This window comes from Salvelinus fontinalis, chromosome 6 (assembly GCF_029448725.1).
Source record: "Salvelinus fontinalis isolate EN_2023a chromosome 6, ASM2944872v1, whole genome shotgun sequence".
NCBI lineage: Eukaryota > Metazoa > Chordata > Actinopteri > Salmoniformes > Salmonidae > Salvelinus > Salvelinus fontinalis.
In genome coordinates this window covers 73,224,335-73,250,665 of record NC_074670.1, presented here as the reverse complement: position 1 = coordinate 73,250,665, position 26,331 = coordinate 73,224,335, and the positions used below count along the sequence as shown (strand labels likewise).

Genomic DNA, 26,331 nt, shown 5'->3' with positions numbered 1-26,331 from the left:
GGTCTTTTAACAAATAGGGCTATCTTCTGTATACCCCCCCCCCCCCCCCCCCCCTTGTCACAACACAACTGATTGGCTGAAATGCATTAAGAAGGAAAGAAATTCCGCAAATGAACTTTTAACAAGGCACACCTGTTAATTGAAATGCATTCCCGGTGACTACCTCATTAAGCTGGTTGAGAGAATGCCTAGAGTGTGCCAAGCTGTCATCAGGCAAAGGTTGGCTACTTTGAAGAATCTCAAATATAAAATATATTTTGATTTCTTTAACACTTTTTTGGTTACTACATGATTCCATATGTGTTATTTCATAGATCTGATGTCTTAACTATTATTCTACAATATAGAAAATAGTAAAGATAAAGAAAAACCCTGGAATGAGTAGGTGTGTCCAAACTTTTGACTGGTACTGTATATACATATTTATTTTTATGTATATATTTTTTAAGCTTATTCAAGTAAATTAAAAGACGGGCCCAAGTGTCTGTGTCCTAACCTGACCTAACTTTTCAGAGGGTTGCCAGTGACACAGCAAGGAACAGCGTCTGTCTTGGCCACAGCTATGTCAGAAAAACTAAAGATGATCCATTCAGGAAATCTTATCTGCATCCAGCTGCTGCTAATATTATATGGAACAATCAGGGTGTGAGAGAGATGGAGGGACACCTGGGTGACAGATCAGTCACCACATGTAGTCCGGCCTTGGATTGGGGGAGGGAGGGAGAGAGACAGAGACAGAGACTGAGAGAGCCAGAGAGAGCGAGAGAGAGACAGAGACAGTTAACACATGTTTCCCATGCCAATAAAGCCCCTTGAATTGAATTGAATTGAATTGAATTGACAGAGACAGAGACAGAGAGAACAAGGAGAGAGAGAGAGAGAGAGAGAGAAGAAAGAGAAAATAAGTCAGAAAGAGAGAGAAGTACAGTATTGTGTCTGAGGATTAATTGATACATGGGGGAATAGAGTTATATGAAGGGGAATAGAGTTATATGAAGGGGAATAGGTGAACTCTTCAACCTCAAACAAGTGTTGGGTGTGAAAAAAAGACTTGAGGTGTCTTTGTTCTGACTGTTCAGACAAGATTAAACCATTATGATTGAGGACTGATTTTTTTCGTGATCATATTTTAATAACATGTATTATTTATTAATTGTATAATTACAGAATGTATATTCATGATAAGGTAATGAGTTAGTTGGTAATGATGATATTTTCCCACTTTATTTTGGGTCTAGCCTACACATAACTTCATGTTGGCTCTAGGCCTAGGCTACCAAACAATGACCTGTTGTGTTTGTAATTTACATAACAAATCCATGTGTTTGTAAACAACCTACATAGGTCTATTTCGTATGGATGATTTAATATAAAATTATTAACAATTCAAATGTGATACATTTGTATTTTAGTAAACCATAATGGCATATTGGCAACATTCTCAGATTAATAATGAGCAAATAATATTGAACCAAGCTAAATTATATTTTGCATGGACTAAATTAGGTTATAGAAACGTAGTAGGCCTAATCCTAATTAACCTAGTGGTTTGAGCGTTGGGCCAGTAACCAGAAGGTTGCTGGATCGAATCCCCGAGCTGACAAGGTAAAAATCTGTCGTTCTGCCCCTGAACAAGGCAGTTAACCAGCTGTTCCCCGGTAGGCCGTCATTGTAAAATAACAATTTGTTCTTAACTGACTTGCCTAGTTAAATAAAGGTTAAATAAATAATCATCAAATTGGTTATCTATTATTTTTCGTTTGGAACGAATATTTAACTGCATCTTACCTGCCAACATTGTCTGATCAAATGCATTTGACATTTACAAATTACAATTTCAATAATTATGTAGGCCTAAATTGACCTATCTTAATTTATCTAAATGAAATGCCAAGACGAAAAAAATGTGTCTACGTTTGTCACATAATCAGTGACAAAATAAAAATAGAAGTTGTTTGTCTAAGTCACGCACTAATTAATGTATCTTGAAGGGCAGGTAAATTGAAACTATTAACGTCCACAGTAAAATAAGCCTAAAGATTGGCTACAATTGAACACAGCATAACAATATCGACTTCCATTAGGCTAAGAATCAATTATCGACGATATCTAATTCGATTATTTATCAGATCAACGATTAAACCTGTTAATCTTTCCAAGGTAATTAGTCAGCGCCATTAGAAAGGTGTTAAGATCACCAATATGATTGACAGGTCTCGAGGACGGCGGAAAGACGCCAGTCCCTAGTGCTAATGCGCGTGGCGTCTGCTCGCGCTGCTCTCCCGACAGTCCACATACACAGGAACCGTCACAGACTCATTAGATAAAACACACACAGCCCCCGAGAATATCCTCAACTATCCAGTCCAGCGGAAGTTTTTAAGCTGCCTTATCTATCGCTTTATCTAACTAGAGATGTGCTGAAGACAGACGGGTCTGGGAGGGAGAGAGGGAGGGACGGAGGGAGGGAGAGAAATACATTTTACTTTAAAAAAAACATTTTAGTAATTTAGCAGACGCTCTTTTCCAGAGCGATTTACAGTAGTGAGTGCATAGCCTATGTTTGTACTTTTTCGTCGAGAGAGAGAATGCATTAGGGATATGAACCATGTGAACCATGAACCATGTCATGTTCAATTTGGGCAGTTGACACAGAGAGTGCTTGCTAAATTGAGGTCAATTTAACTGAAATTCCATGTTATTAATGAAGGCCTGAAATAGAACTGTAACTCTGTGTTGTTGTCTGTGTCACACTGCTTTGCTTTATCTTGGCCAGGTCGAAGTTGTAAATGAGAACTTGTTCTCAACTAGCCTACCTGGTTAAATAAAGGTGAAATAAAAATATATAAAAAAATAAACTCAAACTTGGTCAGATAGTCCTGCAGGTCCTTGGCCTGTCTGTCACCAACTGTGTATAGCCTTTCAACTTTGATTGAGATTGGCCACAACAGACTGCAGCCAACTCAATGTTAATTGTTTACACACCTTAAGAGGGAAAAATAAGTCATGAAGAAAGAAAAAAACGATTTCCATGCGCTGCACTGAGGCTTGTCTGAGTTCCGTTTACTATATTTCACAAATAATGGCTGCACGAGTCACCGCAGGGTTGATGCTCTCTCTACTTCTCGACCATTCATCAGTTTTCGAGGCGCGCAAATAGTCTTTAAAACTATAAACACCGCGAGCCGGGTCGGAGACAGTGGGACCCATTTAGTTCCCGGGATCTATGTTAAACGATGCTGGAGATAAAACAAACGATAATACTGTCTGTCTCGGCACCGCTGTCTCCACCAGCATTAATAATGGGTGTGATGCCAACCCTGCGCGAGGTACTCTCAGCGCGTCGTGGATTCTTTACGCACACCGATTCTCTCCAAAAACCTTGTCCTACAGTTATTTTATTATATGCATTTTTATAGAATAACGTGAATAATCGAATAACTAGGCCTATGATAGGCCCTACTTATTTCATAATACATGTGTACTGTGTACCTAGCCTGTACATGATGGCTGCAAGTAGGCCTACACGAATGTGTCATAAGGAATAACTATAGAAATGTTATGGCATGTGTGACACTCCTGGCCCGGCTGTGCTCCGTGGGTGGGGGGGTGCTGGTTTGTTGTCGTCTGTTATCACGTCCTGATAGCCAGGTCAGCGGCAGGCACCAGGATTTGTGTCCGACAGACAGACATGGTTTCGGGTTCCAGTGTAACAGCAAGACCATAGAGACCAACGTGTCTCTTCGTCCCTATGGTCTTGCTGATAGGGAAGTTCTATTCTACTTAGCTTTCAACAATATACATTTTAAGGGGAAATATTAATAAAAACGTATAATAAATTCCAACCATCGACAAAAGGCGTGTTTGTGACCGTGATAATTGGACTGAAGTTGCATTCTGGATTCAGATGCAGCACGGACATGTAGGGTTACCTTACTAGCTATTGTTTTGACGTAGCCGGAACTGCGAACACCAATAGGAAGTCCCCTAACAACGTCTCATGAGAGATTTGACCTCCCCCTCTCTCCCCCTGCGTCTCAGAAAAGAGGCCAAGAAAAGTTAGGGACTCGAGTTGATAGTCAAGATGCATTCTTCAGTCAAGATCCCCCTCGGTTAAACAAATGAGTACTTGAGCTCAGTAAATATTACCAAGAAGAGGACATTTTGAAATCATCGTTTTTTTTGCAATTTATATGTCAGATTAACTGTTCCTTGGCAATGTTTTCGAGCCCCAGCACGTCCACACCCTTCTCGGTTAAGGATATATTAAACCTGGAGCAGCACACTAGTGCTGAGGACCTGGTCTCACTGGACATCTCTCCACGGATGGACTGTGCCTTACCGACCTCCTCCTGCATGCTGGCCCGCCTGAAACAGGAGCCGCTCCGGGAGATATCGTCTGGAAGCTCGCTGTTTGGAGAAGAGCTCCATGGTGTTAAAGCAAACAGAAATACTGACCTCAACTTCGCCGCTGCCTTTTATGGGAAATCTTTCTTAGAAATGGATATCAAGGATGGGAAGACGTACAGCTTTCAGGGGAAACACAGAAAAGGTAAGAGTCTATATGATATTACTATCGAAATAGCCCTACGTAGGCCCATGTGGAAATCTGAAGTTATGCAAGTAACGAACAGATTTGCGTCAGGCACAATCTAAAAGCCTTTTAAAAGATGTGTGTGCTAAGGACATAAGGCATTTCACAACTGATGCAGTAGTAATTATACTCCTATATTATACCCTTATTCTGGACTAGCAGCAGTAATAAGGAGGCCTAATCTATTTTACAATAAAGGAGAAACGTTGCTAATTGGAGTTTAGATTGAATTATCTCGTCAGGATACCAAACAGTTTCATGGAAGTCTGATTACAATTGATAAAATGTAGCAGTCACCTTCATAATTGACTGAACCCGTTTGACTTTTTGGACTCTAAAATGTAGGGCAGACCTAGAAAGTGTGTCTAATTTCTTAAACGTCTGAAAAAGTATCTGAGCTGAATTCCTATTTTTGGGTCCTTTTATACAATTTAACCTACTGGAATGAAACGTTTTTCTTAATTTGTTGGTTTATTTCTATTCCACTAGACATGTCCTACATCTCTCAGAGCGAGCCGGTGGAGGGCCTGAAGTCAGAGGACCCGGATCGACCAGCCAAACCCCGGAAGCGCAGGAAGCCGCGCGTGCTGTTCTCACAGGCGCAGGTGTATGAGCTGGAGCGTCGCTTTAAGCAGCAGAAGTACCTATCGGCTCCGGAGAGAGATCACCTGGCCGGAGTACTCAAACTGACCCCCACACAGGTCAAGATCTGGTTCCAGAACCGCCGCTACAAGTGCAAGAGACAGCGACAGGACCAGAGCCTGGAGATGGTCGGTATCCCGCCGCCGAGACGCATCTCAGTCCCAGTACTGGTCCGAGACGGGAAGCCCTGCCTTGGAGACTCGACGGCCTATAATACTTCATATAATGTGGGCCTTAACCATTTCACTTATAACAGTTACCCAGCGTTCAGTAATTATCCCAGTCCTGGCTGTAATACGAACTATGCGTGTAACTATCCCACCTCTGCGGTGCAGTCTATCCAGCCCTCACAAAACAACGGGAATTACATGAACTTCGGCGTTGGAGAGTTAAATAACGTTCAAAACACGTTTCCGTCCGGCAATGGAGTGTCTTCTTTACATGGAATCAGAGCGTGGTGAACGAAGGATCGAAATATAACATTATCATCAGACAAATGAATGATATTTTAAATTGCATGCGCTTTTACGCAATGGACTCATCGGCCTCGAGGGTTGTTATGTTCTCGTTATATTCCATTTACTGTACTTCGACTGGCAAACTATTGATGCATAAACTAAGTTCATTTGATTTTTATTACTAGTTTCTGAGATGGAATAGGGAATTCATAATTGTAAAGTTGTATAAGAGATGTATGTAGTTTATTACTTCAGTGGGAATAAAACATATGTATACAATTTGTCAGTGGACATCTTTCCCTCACTATAGCTATTTTCCGTTTTCTTTGAGATCACAAATGTACTGTGTGGCAATTATATTTGTAGGTATTTAATTAATAATACACGTATTATTTGTAAATAAAGCTTTTCTTTGATGTAAATTGTACATTTCCTGCATCAAACTGACAGGCGGGCAGACGTGGGCAGACAACAGGACATATTCTGAGTGGGAAAAAGTAGGAATTAATATGAACAAACAACTAGAATGGGATCCAATTCGATATCGCCTGATTTATTTCTATAATCTTCAATTGCTTATAAATTATTTCTAAATATCAAATGTAGCCTATCGACCAATTATAATTTTAGGCCTAGTGCTTTCATAAAACTATAGCCTATCACTACGAATTCTATCGACCATGAACAATTTCTAGGCTAAATGCTAAATGTATTATTACATTTCTACTACATATATATTTTACTTATATTACTATTATGCTTAATTAATCATGGATTACCCAAATTGTATTATTATAATATTATTATTATATAATAATAGAATAGCATACAACAGTTGTCAAATCAAAGAGGAAATAATAGGTTCAAGATGCCACAATCTTCTATGCATTTAAATCATTATTAAATCAAATCAAATTATATTTGTCACGTACACATGTTTAGTATATGTTATTGAGAGTGTAGCGAAATGCTTGTTTCTAGCTCCAACAGTGCAGAAACACTGGAACATAACATCTCCACTATGTGTTCTTCAATTTCACTACTCACTGTTATACATATTGAGCAGGCCTATCCTAGCATGTAAAGAGACAGTATGTCAGTGTGTTTAATATTAGGAAAATCGTCCATCACTGTAGCCCATAGTAATTGCCTTTGTCTATAGCCAGCACACATTCCAAGTAATCCATGTCAAACAATCTCACCCGCTTTCCGTGCAGCGGTTCATGTATGTTTAACGTCAGGTTAAACCCTTCAAGTGGCTATTAGAGACCTTCAATCTGCTATAACCGGAAACTTAAGGTTGTAAAAGTAAAAACACATTTTTACAACGACCAGCCGGTCTCTCCATAAAACATGCTTGGAGCATGTCACGCAATTTTGACTAAATAAGACAAATATGTGGTATAGGGCCTGAGACGGTATTTGTATATAGCCTAAGTCCATAGTCACGGGAAGTAGTTTTTGGGGGTGGGTGTGCTGCGATATTTTTACTGACGGGGAGAAAATAAGAAAAGCAATGTCGCGCTGTCTCGATCGGTCTGCTAATACAGGACTAGTGAAGGCCCACAGCACTACTTTAGTGACAACATTTAAACTAGTATCTGAGTGTTTTCCAGCATATGTAACTTGAGTCTGATAATGATCTGTACAAAAACAGCTAATCTGATAATATTTGTGGAATATAAAAGTACTTGCTTGATATATGTTTTCCAGTTTCTTACTTTGCAAATGCAACTTATTTCTATGTGAAAACTGAAATAGTACTGTTGATTTCTTTTCCATTTTAGTAGACACTCTTATGCAGAGCAACTTACAGTAGTAGTGAGTGCATTCATTTTCCTACTTTTTCGTACTGGTGCCCGTGGGAATCGAACCCACAACCCTAGCATGGCAAGCGCCATGCTCTACCAACATCCTCAAATCACATCATCACAAACCACTTCATCACAAACCACTTGATGTCTCAATGTACTCAATTACTGTAGTGGTCATTGTTTTTCTTCATGGTGATGGAAAGTCTACTGGTACAAACCTAGATGACCAGTCTATGTACAATACAGTAATGTACATTTACATGAAGTGGTTTGTAAGGATGGTAAATTAATACTGCACAAAAAATGGTTGATTTCAATGTTGTTTGATCAAGAAAAACATTTAATTTGATGTAAATGTTTTGTGTCTTTGCCCATAACTTTGCACATTTTGATGTAAACGTTCTTTCTGGATTCCATTAGAATGACATCACAGAGAACGGCCCAGGGCAACATCTCTTACATTTACAACTATACAAATCCTGCAAGACACTGACCTTAATTATACAACTATCTTTTTTGCCAAAGCAGATATGCTGAAAAAATATGTTTTTGCCTGCGCTACAGCCTTCTGTATCGGTTCGCTAATACTAGTAAATGCAAAGAGGACAATTTTTGTGAAAACATATTTTTTCCCCAAAACATTTATTTGATTAGATTTTTTATTCAGATTTTTCAGGGGGCGATGCCTCATCATAAGTCTATAGGTCCGGCTACAACGGGAAGTCCAGTTAGACCTACTTCTTCGACAGGTGCATGCCAGTCCCCATTAGCTTATAAAAACGGAACACTTTTAAAAGGGTGAGGTCGTGAGATACCATCACTGACATAATTAAAATATTTACAGAGAGGTCTGTGTCGGTTCAGAAGGGTTGCGTTAAAGTCCCTCTGAGGGGTCTTCAGTAGAAACAGTTCAGGGTTCGTGGAAATGCGTTCATCATCCTCAACTTTAATCAGACAGTTACCGCTGATCCACAGTCAGATTCTAAAATCGCCCACATGACCCCAGAAAGACACAGACAAATGTAATTTGAAATTGCACTGAATAACATAAAAAGCCATCACTGTGCATATAGGCCTAAAATGAAAAGAGCCTTGTTTAATATGGCTGTAGAGTGGACGGGGCTGTTATTTATCAAGTAGTAGCCAAAATAATTGTTGATGCGTTTCAATAATATGCCTATATGATAATTACATTTGAGTAATTTAGTAGACACTCTTTCTTATCCAGAGCATCTTACAAATCAGTTGATAATGGTTCTGATGAACTGGATACAGAACCTACAGAAAACATTCATACCCCTTGACTTATTCCACATTTTGTTGTGTTACAGCCTTAATTCCAAATGGATTAAATCTTTTTTTCTCTCACCCATCCATACACAATGTCCCATAATGATAAAGTATAAACATGTTTTTAGAAATGTTAGCAAATGAAAATGAAATACAGAAATATATTCTATTTACATAAGTATTCACACCCCTGAGTCAATCAATACATGATAGAAGCACCTTTGGCAGTGATTACAGCTATGAGTCTTTCTGGGAGGGTCTCTAAGAGCTTTGCAAACCTGGATTGTACAATACTTGCCAATTATACCAACAACAAAAAATCTTGAAGCTCTATGAAGTTGGTTGTTGATTATTGCTAGATAGCAATTTTTTAAGCCTTGTCATAGATTTTCAAGATGATTTAAGTCCAAATTGTAACTAGGCCACTGAGGAACATTCAATGTCATCTTGGTAAGCAACTCGAGTGTAGATGTGGCCTTATGTTTTAGGTTATTGACCTGCTGAAAGGTGAATTCATCTCCCAGTGTCTGGTGGAAAGCAAACTGAACATGGTTTTCATCTAGGATTTTGCCTGTGCTTAGCTCCATTCCATTCCATCCCCAGTCTTTAACAATTACAAGCATACCCATAACATGATGCAGCCACCACTATGCTTGAAAATATGGAGAGTGGTACTCAGTAATGTGTTGTATATGATTTGGTGCAAACATAACACTTTGTATTCATTTCTTTGCCGCATTATTTGCAGTATTACTTTAGTGCCTTGTTGCAAATAGAAGACATGTTTTGGAATATTTTTATTCTGTATAGGCTTCCTTCTTTTCACTCTGTCAATACTATTGTGGAGTAACTACAACGTTGTTGATCTGTCCTCAGTTTCCCCTACCACAGACATTAAACTCTGTAACTGTTTGAACGTCACCATTGGCCTCATGGTGAAATCCCTGAGAGGTTTCCTTCCTCTCCGGCAACTGAGTTAGGAAGGAAGCCTCTATCTTTGTAGTGACTGGGTGTATTGATACACCATCCAAAGTGTAATTAATAACTTCACCATAGCCTCCCGGGTGGCGCAGTGGTCTAAGGCCACCAGAGATTCTGGGTTCGAGCCAAGGCTCTGTCTCAGCCAGCCGCCACCGGGAGGCCCATGGGGCGGCGTACAATTGGCCCAGCGTCGTCCGGGTTAGGGAGGGTTTTGCCTGCAGGGATATCCTTGTCTCATCGCGCACTAGCGACTCCTGTGGCGGGCCGGGCGCAGTGCACGCTGACCAGGTTGCCAGGTGTACGGCGTTTCCTCCGACACATTGGTGCGGCTGGCTTCCGGGTTGGATGGGCATTGTGTCAAGAAGCAGTGGGACTTGGTTGGGTTGTGTTTCGGAGGACGCATGGCTCTCGACCTTCGCTTCACCTGAGTCTGTACGGGAGTTGCAGCGATGAGACAAGACTGTAACTAATACCAATTGGACACCACGAAATTGGGGGGAAAAAAGGGGTAAAAAAAATCTATAATTAACTTCACCATGCTCAAAGGGATATTCAATGTCTGCTTTTTTTTTACTGATCTACCAATACTGTAGGTGACTTTCTTTGTCATGCACTGGGAAAATGCACTGCTCGACTGTGGGACCTTACAGATAATTATATGTTTGGGGTACAGAGATGAAGTACTCATTCAAAAAGAGTCCATGCAACTTATGTGACTTAAGCACATTTTTACTCCTGAACTTATTTAGGCTTGACATAACAAAGGGGCTAAATACGGACATTTCAGCTTTTCATTTTTAATGAATTAGTAAACATTTCTAAAAACAAAATTGCACTTTGACATTATGGGGTATTGTGTGTAGGCCAGTGACACAATATATTAGTTTAATCCATTTTAAATTCAGGCTGTAACACAACAAAATGTGGGAAAAAGTCAAGAGGTGTGAAAACTTTCTGAAGGCCCTGTAGCACATTAAAAGCCCTTTAGGCAACATTGTGTGGGGGAGCCCACTTCCCCCCACTCTGTGGTACTCAGTGTAGAACACAGTTCAGGACCTGCCACTAAGCAGGACCTATTCACAATTCAAGATCATGCACACCTCTCCTCTTGATTGACACTATCACGGTGCTATGTAAGAATAGCTCCATTTGCTTGACATAGAGCTGCTATAAGTGTGCAGCTAAAGGGACGGGATGAGGATTTGGAGGAGCACAAATGGCTGCCACTTTAAAACGAGTAAGAACCGCTTAGCCTTCTCTTAGGTCTATCGACTCTCTCCACACGTATTCACTAACGTGTCTTACTGTAAGAACACTAAAAAAGTTGTATTGTCACATATAGGTGAAGTGAAATGTGTCGTTTTACAGGGTCAGCCATAGTAGTACGGTGTCCCTGCAGCAAATTATGATTAAGTGCCTTGCTCAAGGGCACATCAACAGATTTTTAATCTTGTCAGCTCGGGTATTCAAACCAGCAACTTTTCGGTTACTGGCCCAATCCTCTAACCACTAGGCTACCTGTACCATCTGTCCCCTCAGATTCAGAGCCAGATATGATCCATAACAACACACACAACTGAGACAACTCAGATAGACAAAGTCAGAGGCCTTTATTGGTACACTGAATAGAAACGTCAACATGAAAACAGATTTTTATTTCCCAAATGACATGTGAGACCGTCTTCATGTAGAGGGTAGAGAGGTCATGCAGCTACCAGCCCCCCTCTCCCCACATCCCTTCTCCCCCTCCAAGGTGTTGAAAAGGCAACGTCAGATAACAGGTCCACGCAAATCTTAAAATAACCTCCTCTCATCCTCCACCCCCAGTGGAAAGAAAGGGCGCAGGGACCAGGAGAGTGAAACGGGTCAGAATAATCTGCTTTTCCGGTTCCTATCTGAAGAAAGGCAGAGACGCATGGTTCCTTATCGCTGACAATGTGATTACTGCCACAGCTTTTCAGATTTGTTCTGCCCTGGTGCCTGGGCTGCACAGACTGTACTGTTCCCCCTGCTGCTAGCTTTTCTGCCCTGGTTGGTCAGCACTGTACCCAGTACTGTTCACCCTGCTGCCAGCTACTGGGAGTAGGCCTCACCACTGCTGAGCCAAGTTAGCTAGCTCCATTAGGAAATACTGACAACCAGATGTTAGACCAGAGTCACTGAAACTTGTGTGGGTGATATGTACATCCCACATGTCCACACTGGTGCTTGGGGAAAAAATGTTTTTTACACAATTTCATAATGTCAACATTTTATTGTGATAATCTCTTCGAAAACTGATTACATTACAGAGAATGTGTTACACATTGACATGAACCCCTATACTTGAAAATAATACTCCGGCGTAAATGGAATCTCTATTAAATAAGGCTACTGGTAATATCCATTTATTTCTCTTTCAGAGCAGGATATAAATAATTGGACAACAGCTTTAACTTCCTGCAATGGAATAATACATTAACATGATAATCATAACAAGTGGTTACATTAACCATCAAACTTCCCTATAAGGATTGCAACAGCTGATGGCAGTCTGATATTTCCTTCCATGACAGACGCATAGTGTTTAAAATAGGCTTATCCCGGAAGCCATTACTACTGTGTGTGCGCACAAGACTTTAAATGTTGATATGGAATTACATGTGTCCACCTGTGGCAGGTAGGAATGATAAATAAGCAGTATATTCATCTGCCATTACTCATGTCACATGACTCACTTGTCGTAAACGAGCTTATATGATCATAGTTACTCTAATCAAAGTTGCTCTAAAAGCTACATAGTTTAAGTTAGTTGTGTCTGGTCTAGAGGAAGAAGAAGAATCTCTTCTTGAGGATGTAGAAGACCGTGGCGAGGAAGAGTGCGAGAGCGAGGAAGATGAGCAGTTTGTCAGTGAGCTCCCTGCGGTTGTACTTAGTGATGAGCTTTCTCCCCAGCTGGATGGTTCCGGTCATGGCCTTAAACTCATCGTTGGTCTCCAGGACCGCCTGAGACGAGGTTGCTACGGAGGAGAGAGTCCACACTAGGCTTTGGCAAAGACTTTGTGTCTGGACATATCAAATAGCCAACTGTTGAAATGTGTCAGCTGCTTATGTTTGAATTGGAAAAAAGCAACTGAGAAACTGTCCTTGTGTCTTCCAATTTTAAGGCTTTTCAAATCAAAATCAAATCAAATTTTATTGGTCACATACACATGTTCAGCAAATGTTATTGCTGGTGTAATGCTTCTGTTTCTATCTCCAACAGTGCAGTAATATCTAACAATTCACAACAATACACACAAACTTAAAAGTAAAAGAATGGAATTGAGCAATATATACATTTTAGGACGAGTAATGTCGGCGTGGCATTGACTAGAATACAGTAGAATACAGTATATACATATGAAACTCAACTGTAAAATGGCACCAATTGTGCTATTATGTGTTCTTCTTAACGTTATTTGTAACTTATTTTGTACATAATGTTTCTGCAACCATATCTTATCGCAAAAAAGAGCTTCTGGATATCAGGACAGCGATCACTCACCTCGGATTAGACAAATATTTTTTCTACAACAAAGACGACGCACAGGACATTCTCCAAACACCCCACAGGTCCGACATCCCCGTTATTTGCAAGAGGAAGCGATGCAGGTACAGAGGACAAAGAGCCGGATGCCTGGTCAGGCCCCGGAGAAGGCGACTGGGAAAGCTGCCGTTACCGTCAATACTACTCGCCAACGTGCAATCATTGGACAATAAATTAGACGAGGTACGATCACGAATATCCTACCAACAGGGCATTAAAAAGTGTAATATCCTACGTTTCACGGAATCGTGTTTGAATGACGACATGGATATTCAGCTAGCGGGATATTCGCTGCACCGGCAAGATAGAACAGCACACTCCGGTAAGACGAGGGGGGGGGGGGGGGGGGGGGGGGGGGGTCTGTGAATATTTGTAAACAACAGCTGGTGCACAAAATCTAAGAAAGTCTCTAGATTTTGCTCGCCTGAAGTAGAGTATATTGGGATAAATTGCAGGCCACACTACTTGCCTAGAGAGTTTTCAGCTATACTTTTCTTGGCTGTTAATTTACCACCACAGACAGATGCTGGCACTAAGACCGCACTCAGTCAGCTGTATAAGGAAATAGGAAACCACTCACCCAAAGGCGGCGCTCCTAGTGGCCGGAGACTTTAATGCAGGAAAACTTAAATCAGTTCTACCAAATTTCTATCGACATGTTAAATGTGCAACCAGAGGTAAAAAAATTCTAGATCACCTGTACTCCACACACAGAGACGCGTACAAAGTTCTCCCTCGCCCTTCTTCTGGAAAATCCGACCACAACTCTATCCTCCTGATTCCTGCTTACAAGCAAAAATTAAAGCAGGAAGCACCAGTGACTCAGAATATTAAAAAAAGTGGTCAGATGAAGCAGATGCTAAACTACAGGACTGTTTTGCTATCACAGACTGGAACATGTTCCGGGATTCTTCCGATGGCATTGAGGAGTACACCACATCAGACACTGGCTTTATCAATAAGTGCATCGAGGACGTCGTCCCCACAGTGACTGTACGTACATACCCCAACCAGAAGCCATGGATTACAGGCAACATTCGCACTGAGCGAAAGGGTAGAGCTGCCGCTTTCAAGGTGTGGGACTCTAACCTGGAAGCTTACAAGAAATCCTGCTATGCCCTGCGACAAACCATCAAACAGGCAAAGCGTCAATACAGGGCTAAGATTGAATCATACTACAGCGGCTCCGACGCTCATCTTATGTAGCAGGGCTTGCAAACTATTACAGTGTACAAAGGGAAGCACAGCTGCAAGCTGCCCAGTGACACGAGCCTACCAGACAAGCTAAATCACTTCTACGCTCGATTCGAGGCAAGCAACACTGAGGCATGCATGAGAGCATCAGCTGTTCCGAACGACTGTGTGATCCCGCTTTCTGTAGCCGACGTGAGTAAGACCTTTAAACAGGTCAACAAACACAAGGCTGCGGGGCCAGACGGATTGCCAGGACGTTACCATGTGCTGACCAACTGGCAGGGTGTCATCACTGACATTTTCAACATGTCCCTGATTGAGTCTGTAATACCAACATGTTTCAAGCAGACCCCCATAGTCCCTGTGCCCAAGAACACAAAGGCAACCTGCCTAAATTACTACAGACCCGTAGCACTCACATCCATAGACATGCAGTGCTTTGAAAGGTTGGTAATGGCTCACATCAACACCATTATCTCAGAAACCCTAGACCCACTCCAATTTGCATACCGCCCAAACAGATCCACAGATGACGCAATCTCTCAATCTCTATTGCACTTCACACTGCCCTTTCCCACCTGGACAAGAGGAACACTTATGTGAGAATGCTGTTCATTGACTACAGCTCAGCGTTCAACAACAAAGTACCCTCAAAGCTCATCACTAAGCTAAGGATCCTGGGACTAAACACCTCCCTCTGCAAATGGATCCTGGACATCTGGATGGGCCGCCCCCAGGTGGTGAGGGTAGGTAGCAACACATCTGCCACGCTGATCCTCAACACTGGAGCTCCACAGGGGTGCGTGCTCAGTCCCCTCCTGTACTCCCTGGTCACCCACGACTGCATGGCCAGGCACGACTCCAACACCATCATTAAGTTTGCAGATGACACAACAGTGGTAGGCCTGATCACCGAAAACGACGAGAAAGCCTATAGGGAGGTCAGAGACCTGGCCGTGTGGTGCCAGAATAACAACCTATCCCTCAACGTAACCAAGACTAAGGAGATGATTGTGGACTAGGAAAAGGAGGACCGAGCACACCCCCATTCTCATCGCCGGGGCTGTAGTGGAGCAGGTTGAGAGCTTCAAGTTCCTCGACAACTTCCTCAACAACAAACTTGAATGGTCCAAACACACCAAGACAGTCGTGAAAAGGGCACGACAAAGCCTATTCCACCTCAGGAAACTAAAAAGATTTGGCATGGGTCCTGAGATCCTCAAAAGGTTCTACAGCTGCAACATCGAGAGCATTCTTACTGGTTGCATCACTGCCTGGTACGGCAATTGCTCGACCTCTGACCGCAAGGCACTACAGAGGGTAATGCGTATGGCCCAGTACATCACTGGGGCTAAGCTGCCTGCCACCCAGGACCTCTACATCAGGCGGTATCAGAGGAAGGCCCTAAAAAATGTCAAAGACCCCAGCCACCCCAGTCATAGACTGTTCTCTCTACTACCGCATGGCAAGCGGTACCGGAGTGCCAAGTCTAGGACCAAAAGGCTTCTCAACAGTTTTTGACCCCAAGCCATAAGACTCCTTAACAGGTAATCAAATGGCAACCCGGACTATTTTCCCCCCCAACCCCAACCAAACCCTCTTTTTACGCTGCTGCTACTCTCTGTTTATCATATATGCATAGTCACTTTAACCATATCTACATGTACATACTACCTCAACCAGCCCGACTAACCGGTGTCTGTATGTAGCCTCGCTACTTTTATAGCCTCGCTACTGTATATAGCTTGTCTTTTTACTGTTGTTTTATTTCTTTACTTACCTTCACCTAACACCTTTTTTGCACTATTGGTTAGAGCCTGTAAGTAAGCATTTCACTGTAAGGTCTACTACACCTGTTGTATTCGGCACACATGACAAATAAACTTTGATTTGATTTGATTTCCACCATATTGTTCTCACCAGTGGTGCAGTGGAAGGTAAACACATGCAAACAGCATTTACGCACCTTTTTTATGTTGCTCAAACGTTTACCCACCTATTGCAAAAAAGTGCATTGTAAATATAGGGAGCATTACTTTAATCACTGTGAAAGACGATCAGCGTTTACCCACTTGTTATCACTACATCACTGCTTCTCACTCATCTAGTTCTTCCAGATGTGTAAACACTGAAAGAAAAGGGAGCTAGGGGACGGGGTCAGGGGCCGAAATTATAAACACTACTGTCCTCTCAGAAACACAGACTACGACATGATTTACACTCTGTACTCTAGGGGGCGCCACTCACCCAGCGTGGTCATGGTTTCCTCGCTCTGCGTCACCTGCTGTGACATCATCCGGCTGATGCTCATCAGGCTCTCAGTGATGTCACTGGATGACTGGGCCAGCCCCTCTTTGGTCACCTTTCTGATTGGTAGGAAAAAATAAAGATATTCTAAATCTTCAGAGTAACAGACAACAATAAGACAGAAAGTATAAACACACAGTGAAATAAGGGAACGACAATGAAAGACTACAGAAGAGTATCTAGAAACAGCCAATATCTGTTTACCTATGTCTAAATTCACTATCTCCTCCATAGAGAAGAGATTCCTTCTCCAGGTTGTCTAGTGACAGTTTACTGGCCAGGTTGGCCTTCCTCCATGCTGTCTGGTTACTGCAGGGATAGGAAACATAGTTTCATTAGGATGCTTGCTTATAGTTTATGCACTAGCACTATATGTAAAAGGTCTATGGAAAACACCAGGAAACCATTCTAATGGAGACATGCATCCTACTAACTACTACAGATTGGATCCAGTACTGAAGAAACAGCAGTAATCCACACTCCTACCATGCTCTCTTACCTGACCATCTGCTTGCGGTGTCTGTCCACCTCACTGAGTAGCGCCAACTTGTCTGACTCCTTGTCCTGCTCCCTCCCCATCTGATCTAGGTCCTGTCAAACAGTGATCATTTCGTCAACAATAACTATGACGAAAAATACTCGTCAAGTACCTATTTTCCCTGACTAAAACTATGACGATTACGAGACGCCCGGGGGAAAAAAACATAACTATTACAAATTACTTTTCATATTAGTCGACGAAAATGTGACGGGACGAGAATTCCATGTGAGATTAATCAACATTTAATTTAACATGAAGCTCATTTTCATCCATTTTGTCCAATCCTACACATGCATGCAGAATATTTCATGCAATCCTCTCCTTGGCAGAATTGACATCTTTCAGTTGGTCTGATTGTGCGGAGTTGATCTGCTCTCTCACACAGTTCCCAGCCGGTCTCCTCGGTCACTCCTCAATCTTCTGAATGGATGCGAAGCCAGGACAATGGACGTGTAATTAACCTCAACTATAAAAATGTTTTCTCTCGCCCTCTTACTTTCAAGGCTATTTTTGCTTTGATCACATCAGAAGCTCTATTTTCTCATGTGCGCTGTTACTCATCAATCTGTGTTGCCGCTCTCCCGCCGCAGACGCGATTTGCGGTTGCTTTTTTCCTACACGAAAACGAATGCTATTTGTTGAATATTAGAAGTACATTAATACTTCTGTCATTTTTGTAAAGCTCATATCCCCTTTTCAATGAAACCACTTAGGGTTGAAGTCGGACGTTTACATACACCTTAGGAAAATACATTTCACAATTCCTGACATTTAATCTTAGCAAAAATTCCCTGTTTTAGGTCAGTTAGGATCACCACTTTATTTTAAGAATGTGAAATGTCAGAATAATAGTAGAGAGAATGATTTATTTAAGCTTTTCTTTCTTTCATCACACTCCCAGTGGGTCAGAAGTTTACATACACTCAATTAGTATTTGGTAGCATTGCTTTTAAATTGTTTAACTTGGGTCAAACGTTTAATGTAGCCTTCCACAAGCTTCCCACAATAAATTGGGTGAATTTTGGCCCATTCCTCCTAACAGAGCTGGTGTAACTGAGTCAGGTTTGTAGGCCTCCTTGCTCACACACGCTTTTTCAGTTCTGTTCACAACATTTCTATAGGATTGAGGTCAGGGCTTTGTGATGACCACTCCAATACATTGACTTTGTTGTCCTTAAGCCATTTTGCCACAACTTTGGAAGTATGCTTGGGGCCATTGTCCATTTGGAAGACCCATTTGCAACCAAGCTTTATCTTCTTGACTGATGTCTTGAGATGTTGCTTCAATATATCCATATAATTTTCCTTCCTCACGATGCCATTGATTTTGTGAAGTGCACCAGTCCCTCCTGCAGCAAAGCAGCTCCACAACATGATGCTGCCACCCACGTGCTTCACGGTTGGGATGGTGTTCTTCGGCTTGCAAGCCTCCCCCTTTTCCTCCAAATATAACAATGGTCATTATTGCCAAACAGTTCTATTTTTGTTTCATCAGACCAGAGGACATTTCTCCAAAAAGTATGATCTTTGTCCCCATTGGCGGGTGCAAACCATAATCTGGCTTTTTTATGACGGTTTTGGAGCAGTGGCTTCTTCCTTGCTGAGCGGCCTTTCAGGTTATGTCGATATAGGACACGTTTTACTGTGGATATAGATACTTTTGTACCCGTTTCCTCCAGCATCTTCACAAGGTCCTTTGCTCTTGTTCTGTGATTGATTCGCACTTTTCACAGCAAAGTATGTTCATCTCTAGGAGACAGAACGAGTCACCTTCCTGAGTGGTATGAAGGCTGCGTGGTCCCATGGTGTTTATACTTGCGTACTATTGTTTGTACAGATGAACGTGGTACCTTCAGGTGTTTGGAAATTGCTCCCAAGGATGAATAAGAATAGTGGAGGTCTACAATTTGTTTTCTGAGGTCTTGGCTGATTTCTTTTCATTTTCCCATGATGTCAAGCAAAGAGGCCTTGAAATACATCCACAGATACACCTCAAATTGACTCAAATTATGTCAATTAGCCTATCAGAAGCTTCTAAAGCTTCTAAAGCATAATTTTCTGGAATTTTCCAAGCTGTTTAAAGGCACAGTCAACTTAGTGTATGTAAACTTCTGACCCACTGGAATTGTGATTCAGTGAATTATAAAAGTTAAATAATCTGTAAACAATTGTTGGAAAATTGTTGGAAAAATTACTTGTGTCATGCACAAAGTAGATGTCCTAACCGACTGCCAAAACTATAGTTTGTTAACAGACATTTGTGGAGTGGTTGAAAAACAAGTTTTAATGACTCCAACCTAAGTGTATGTATTCGGGTTAATTTGGGTTAATTGGTCAGCACTAATATTTGGCTTTGCCTTTTAGGTTATTATCCTGCTGAAAGGTGGATTTGTCTACCAGTGTCTGTTGGAAAACAGACGGAACCAGGTTTTCCTCTAGGACCTTATTTGCCTGTGCTTAGCTCTACCCTTTATTTTTCTACAAAAAAAAAAACTCGCTTGTCCTTGCTATTGCTGTTGGGGTGACAATATTACCGCCACACCGGAAGTCATGACTGCAGTAAAATGCCACATGACAGTCGAATCACGGTGATCTCCTTTTATGCACTCTGGACATGCTTTGGTAGTACCGAACATGCTAACTTCCATCCGATCACTAACGACCTGGTAGTCAGGGCTCTATTGTCCCGCTAACTCCTCTGACAATGAAAATATATTCGAAAATCACATCAATCACTTGTCATCAAATCAGTAGACTTATTAGACATATTCATTGACCTGGCCAAGGCTTTTGACTCTGTCAATCACCACATCCTCATCGGCAGACTCGACAGCCTTGGTTTCTCTAATGATTGCCTCGCCTGGTTCACCAACTACTTCTCTGATAGAGTTCAGTGTGTCAAATCGGAGGGTCTGTTGTCCGGGCCTCTGGCAGTCTCTATGGGGGTGCCACAGGGTTCAATTCTTGGACCGACTCTCTTCTCTGTATACATCAATGATGTCGCTCTTGCTGCTGGTGATTCTCTGATCCACCTCTACGCAGACAACACTTTTCTGTATACTTCTGGCCCTTCTCTTGACACTGTGTTAACAACCCTCCAGGCGAGCTTCAATGCCATACAACTCTCCTTCCGTGGCCTCCAACTGCTCTTAAATACAAGTAAAACCAAATGCATGCTCTTCAACCGATCGCTGCCTGCTCCTGCCCGCCTGTCCAACATCACTACTTTGGACGGCTCTGACTTAGAATATGTGGACAACTACAAATACCTAGGTGTCTGGTTAGACTGTAAACTCTCCTTCCAGACCCACATCAAACATCTCCAATCCAAAGTCAAATCTAGAATTGGCTTCCTATTCCGCAACAAAGCATCCTTTACTCATGCTGCCAAACATACCCTTGTAAAACTGACCATCCTACCAATGCTCGAGTTCGGTGAAGGCATTTAAAAAAAAGGCCACAATACCCTGCTCATTAAATTGGATGCAGTCTATCACAGTGCCATCCGTTTTGTCACCAAAGCCCCATATACTACCCACCACTGCGACCTGTACACTCTCGTTGGCTGGCCCTCGCTTCATACTCGTCGCCAAACCCACTGGTTCCAGGTCATCTACAAGACCCTGCTAGGTAAAGTCCCCCCTTATCTCAGCTCGCTGGTCACCATAGCAGCACCTACCTGTAGCACGCGCTCCAGCAGGTATATCTCTCTAGTCACCCCCAAAACCAATTCTTCCTTTGGACGCCTCTCCTTCCAGTTCTCTGCTGCCAATGACTGGAACGAACTACAAAAATCTCTGAAACTGGAAACACCTATCTCCCTCACTAGCTTTAAGCACCAGCTGTCAGAGCAGCTCATAGATTACTGCACCTGTACATAACCCATCTACAATTTAGCCCAAACAACTACCTCTTTACCTACTGTATTTATTTATTAATTTATTTTGCTCCTTTGCACCCCATTATTTCTGTCTCTACTTTGCACTTTCTTCCAATGCAAACCAACCATTCCAGTGTTTTTTTTTTTTTTTCGTTTTTATTTTACTTGCTGTGTTGTACTCACTTCGCCTCCATGGCCTTTTTATATTTTTATTTATCTATACATATATCTGTTTGCCTTCACCTCCCTTATCTCACCTCACTTGCTCACATTGTATATAGACTTATTTTTTTTCACTGTATTATTGACTATATGTTTGTTTTTACTCCATGTGTAACTATGTGTTGTTGTATGTGTCGAACTGCTTTGCTTTATCTTGGCCAGGTCGCAATTGTAAATGAGAACGTGTTCTCAATTTGCCTACCTGGTTAAATAAAGATTAAATAAAAAATAAAAATAAAAATAAAAAAATCCTCGACTTCGGTGATGTCATTTACAAAATAGCCTCCAAAACCCTACTCAATAAATTGGATGCAGTCTATCACAGTGCCATCCGTTTTGTCACCAAAGCCCCATATACTACCCACCACTGCGACCTGTACGCTCTCGTTGGCTGGCCCTCGCTTCACACTCGTCGCCAAACCCACTGGCTCCAGGTCATCTACAAGACCCTGCTAGGTAAAGTCCCCCCTTATCTCAGCTCGCTGGTCACCATAGCAACGCCCACCCGTAGCACGCGCTCCAGCAGGTATATCTCTCTGGTCACCCCCAAAACCAATTCTTCCTTTGGCCGCCTCTCCTTCCAGTTCTCTGCTGCCAATGACTGGAACGAACTACAAAAATCTCTGAAACTGGAAACACTTATCTCCCTCACTAGCTTTAAGCACCAGCTGTCAGAGCAGCTCATAGATTACTGCACCTGTACATTGCCCATCTATAATTTAGCCCAAACAACTACCTCTTTACCTACTGTATTTATTTATTTTGCTCCTTTGCACCCCATTATTTCTATCTCTACTTTGCACCTTCTTCCACTGCAAACCAACCATTCCAGTGTTATTTTTTTACTTGCTATATTGTATTTACTTCGCCACCATGGCCTTTTTATATATTTTTTTATTTATTTATATATATATTTTGTTTGCCTTCACCTCCCTTATCTCACCTCACTTGCTCATATTGTATATAGACTTATTTTCACTGTATTATTGACTGTATGTTTGTTTTACTCCATGTGTAACTATGTGTTGTTGTATGTGTCGAACTGCTTTGCTTTATCTTGGCCAGGTCGCAATTGTAAATGAGAACGTGTTCTCAATTTGCCTACCTGGTTAAATAAAGGTGAAATAAAATAAATAAAAAAATTATACTTTCAAAACGAACGTCACTGTGATGATCAATTTGAAGAAAGCTGTTCCACAGCAGGTTGAAACAGTGTACAACGTGGCCGTTGTGGATGTTGTTTAACCACTGTTTGATCTCCCTGCGCGAAAGGTGATATTCCGCCCAAACGCTGTATGTCATCGGCGCTCCAACCTTGTTCCTGTAGCTAACCAGTGCTTAATTTTGGAAACCAAGTTTGTTTGGGAACATCGATGGTAACATGTTTTCGCAACGAAACATATTTCACTAAACTGTTGACAGCCTGTCTACGAAACCTAGAAAGGAATAAAGGAGAGAGAGGAGGAAACGCATGGTGGTGAGATATTCTGTATAGGTAAATGTAATGTGTCACTCAATTAATTATGAAAATATAAAACATTCCCTATTCCTAGGCTATTCAAAATCAAATACAAATTCGCTAAGTGTAAGCTAAGTGTAAGCAGCCCTGCACAATCAAGGAACCAACAGCATCACCTAGGGCTCTATGTTCTCTCCCAGACACATGGATACACATGTTGGAGAGTAGAATAAGGTAACCAGTCCATCCAGTATGCATAATAATACAGACCACACTCAAAGACGGTTACTCTAATTTGTTTAATTTTGGAGAACAGGCTAGACCAATTATGTACCAAAGATCTTAAATCAGTTTTGTTTGATGTTTTTCTACCATGAGTAATATGCAGTAGGGCACAATCATAGTGTTAATTCAGTTTTTTGGGCTCATAAGCCTATGCATAAACTCTAATATGCGTCTGGGTGTTTTGAATGAATCATCACCTTCGAAAGCGCTGTCCGTTTCGTTCTGTTAGGCTTTAATGCGTGGAGTGAAATAAGTCTTCTTATATGTATTTCTCAACTGCTCATATTAAGCACGTGCTCTGCTATAAAACCCAAGCAGACTACAAAACACACCGGCGGGAAAGCGCTTGGCCTCCATTCGCTATTCCGAGTGAATACAGATGACATGTATTTTTTCCCCTGCTCATTTTATAATGAATGGTGCATTCTAAATCGAAACTAATTGTACCTACTGTATTTGTAAAGACAATATTAAATAGAGAATTGTCTGATGTAAAAATATGATCACTTGATGAGAGAACATCTGTGCAGCCTGAGGCAAGGAACCCGAGCGCAAGCTTTTTCTGCTACTTTCTCAAATCATCACAAGCCTATAGTCGCACCACGCAACCCACATATTTTTTTTGAAATCTAAGACATTCTAATGTTTGTATCATTCACAACACAAGTTGCCAATTAACTCTAAATCTAGCATATAGGACCTGTTCCTAATGATCATTTTTACGCTCAACATAGCCACTTCATACGCGCACTTGCTCTGGAATGGGAAGGATATAATTTATATTTTATTAATCGAAGCTCAATTATATTATTTTTACTATAAAATCATATACAATAATTTTACGGGACTTATAAGCATATCTTGTCAGCTAAATGAACAAGCCTACAGCCTATGGCATGGAGTTTATAGCCAGATAACATAGGCCTACAGTAGACCAACTCATATTCTGTTCTTCTGAAATACTTTTTCTTCATATCATGTTTTAGACTTGACAAAATTTAATAGTGTATTTATTGTGATGTATATTACATTTATTAGATTTTTTAAAATGTAGATGTTCCAAAGGCTTGCATCAGTGGTATGAGTGGTGTCCTGGAGATGCTAAACGTGTTGATGTTAATTAAACGCTGCAACTGTTTTAAAGTCACCATTAGCCTCATGGTGAAATCACTGAGTGGTTTCCTTCCTCTCCGTCAACTGAGTTTGGAAGGACGCCTGTATCTTTGTAGTGACAGGGTGGTTGATACACCATCCAAAATGTAATGAACTTCACCATGCTTAAATGGCGATTCAATGTCCACTTTTTTCCCTTCAATTTTACGCTCAACCAACCTTACAGATAGATAATTGTATATGTGTGGGGTACAGAGATGGGTTAGTTGTTCAAAAATCATGTTAAACGCCATTATTGCACACAGCGTGAGTACATGCAACTTATCACTTAAGCAAATTTTTATTCCTGAAATGATTTGGGCTTGCCATAACAAAGGGGTTGAACACTTATTGACTCAAGACATTTCAGCATTTTGTTTTTTTATTACCGTGTAAACATTTCTAAAAACATGATTCCACTTTGACATTATGGTGTAGATCAGTGACACAACATCTACATTTAATGAATGTTAAATTCAGGTTGTAAAACAAGGAAATATTTCCTGAAGGCACTGTATCTAGCAGTGGCCATCTGGCTAGTATCAAAAAGGGCTTTCTACAAAATAGCAACATCAGCGCCAAAGATTTGTATTGTTACATCTGTGTCAGCAGAGATAGTTTGGAATCTAGACCATAAGCAATATGCACAGATTTGCATTTCCAAACAACGCTACTGCCACCTTCTGGTTTGGAGTATTATAACAAGGCTGAGTAGATGACGTCTTCCAAGGTCTTTGCTGTGTGAACCTTTAGAAAATATTGACTGTTCAGAGGTGCTATGTACTGTCGGCAGGCAAACGTTTGACAATCCTACCGGTGTGTCTGAGCTTTTAAAGTTGGATTTATTTGGATAGTCCATCTGTAGATGCTCTACAGACTATATAATAACCCTAAACGTAAATCTTAACCTTATTCTAAACCTAAGCAAGCAGTTGCTTATCAACCTATAGTTTGTTGATAGTATGACCACCTGTAGAGCAAATCCAGACAATCCAAATAAACTGACCGAAATTACTAAAATCTTATTACGACTAAAATGTATTTTAAAGACAAACTAAGACTAAAACTGCTGCCAATATTAACACCACTGTCAAACACTCAGTTATGTGTCCTACAACTAACATTGATGGATACAGCTCAATATGAACTGATGTATCCAAGGTTTGAATCTCAATAGTCTTAAGAGGCTTCCTCAGTCTCCCCTCAACATTTCTGATAGATCTGGACAGGTGAAATCTCCACCAGGCAGTTGAAGGACAGGAAATGAGGAATGAAGGCTATTTGTTTTTTAGAACATTGAAATGTATTTGAGACAGGAGGATTAACTGTCTCTTACCTGAATCCGTAGCCTAAGGTTGTTGAATTTTGCTTTCACTTTGGCATTCAACTCTGTCAGCTTGACGTGTGGTCCTATACACTCATTGACATCCTAATGTCAATGAGTAAATGAGAGATATAGATAAAATCAGACAAATGGCTTTTGTCATATATCCAAAGGTTCAAAAAGACGATAAGTCCAAATCTATTCAGACTCCCGGCCATTGTACCAAAATGGGTCAGTGGCAAACTCAACAAAAAAAAAGATCAAATAGCCCAACCAGCTGCGACAGAAGATAAGGTTATTCTCCACAATGAGTACATGACAACATACAATATCGTTACATTATATGGTATAGAACAATAACCTACTGAATCAATATTCATACCTGCACGAGGGCTTTTATTTCCAAGTCATATTTGATGATTTCTTGCTCGCATATTCGGACGTGGACATCCGAGGACGCCATGTTTGACAACAAACTCCGTCTACGGCAAATCGCGAGGAGTAACTGAATTGACGTTCCCATAGTTCGTAAAAGTGGCCCGTCTCTTTACTTGCATAGCAAAGAGGGCATTTCGGTCGTGAGCAACAACAACCGGTTTCACAAAGCAAAAACATGTAAA

General features: G+C 41.3%; 2 protein-coding genes across 3 annotated transcripts; one reads left to right on the top strand and one right to left on the bottom strand.

Moving 5' to 3' along the window:
• Positions 1–4,218: 4,218 nt before the first annotated feature.
• On the top strand, positions 4,219–5,697 carry LOC129858698 (homeobox protein Nkx-2.5-like). Its single transcript, XM_055928026.1, has 2 exons — positions 4,219–4,552; positions 5,084–5,697. Exons 1-2 carry the CDS (start codon positions 4,219–4,221, stop codon positions 5,695–5,697), a joined length of 948 nt encoding a protein of 315 aa, XP_055784001.1.
• A 6,316-nt stretch (positions 5,698–12,013) lies between these two features.
• LOC129858704 (vesicle transport protein SEC20-like) lies at positions 12,014–26,245 on the bottom strand. 2 transcript variants are annotated; one of them, XM_055928033.1, is made up of 6 exons: positions 26,094–26,245; positions 25,724–25,816; positions 17,348–17,439; positions 17,053–17,157; positions 16,789–16,907; positions 12,014–12,778 (listed from the first exon to the last, which is right to left on the bottom strand). In XM_055928033.1, exons 1-6 carry the CDS (start codon positions 26,232–26,234, stop codon positions 12,582–12,584), a joined length of 747 nt encoding a protein of 248 aa, XP_055784008.1. In that variant the 5' UTR covers positions 26,235–26,245; the 3' UTR covers positions 12,014–12,581. The 2 variants fall into 2 exon arrangements, with proteins under 2 accessions (XP_055784008.1, XP_055784009.1); XM_055928034.1 differs by lacking the exon at positions 25,724–25,816.
• Between the last annotated feature and the right edge of the window lie 86 nt (positions 26,246–26,331).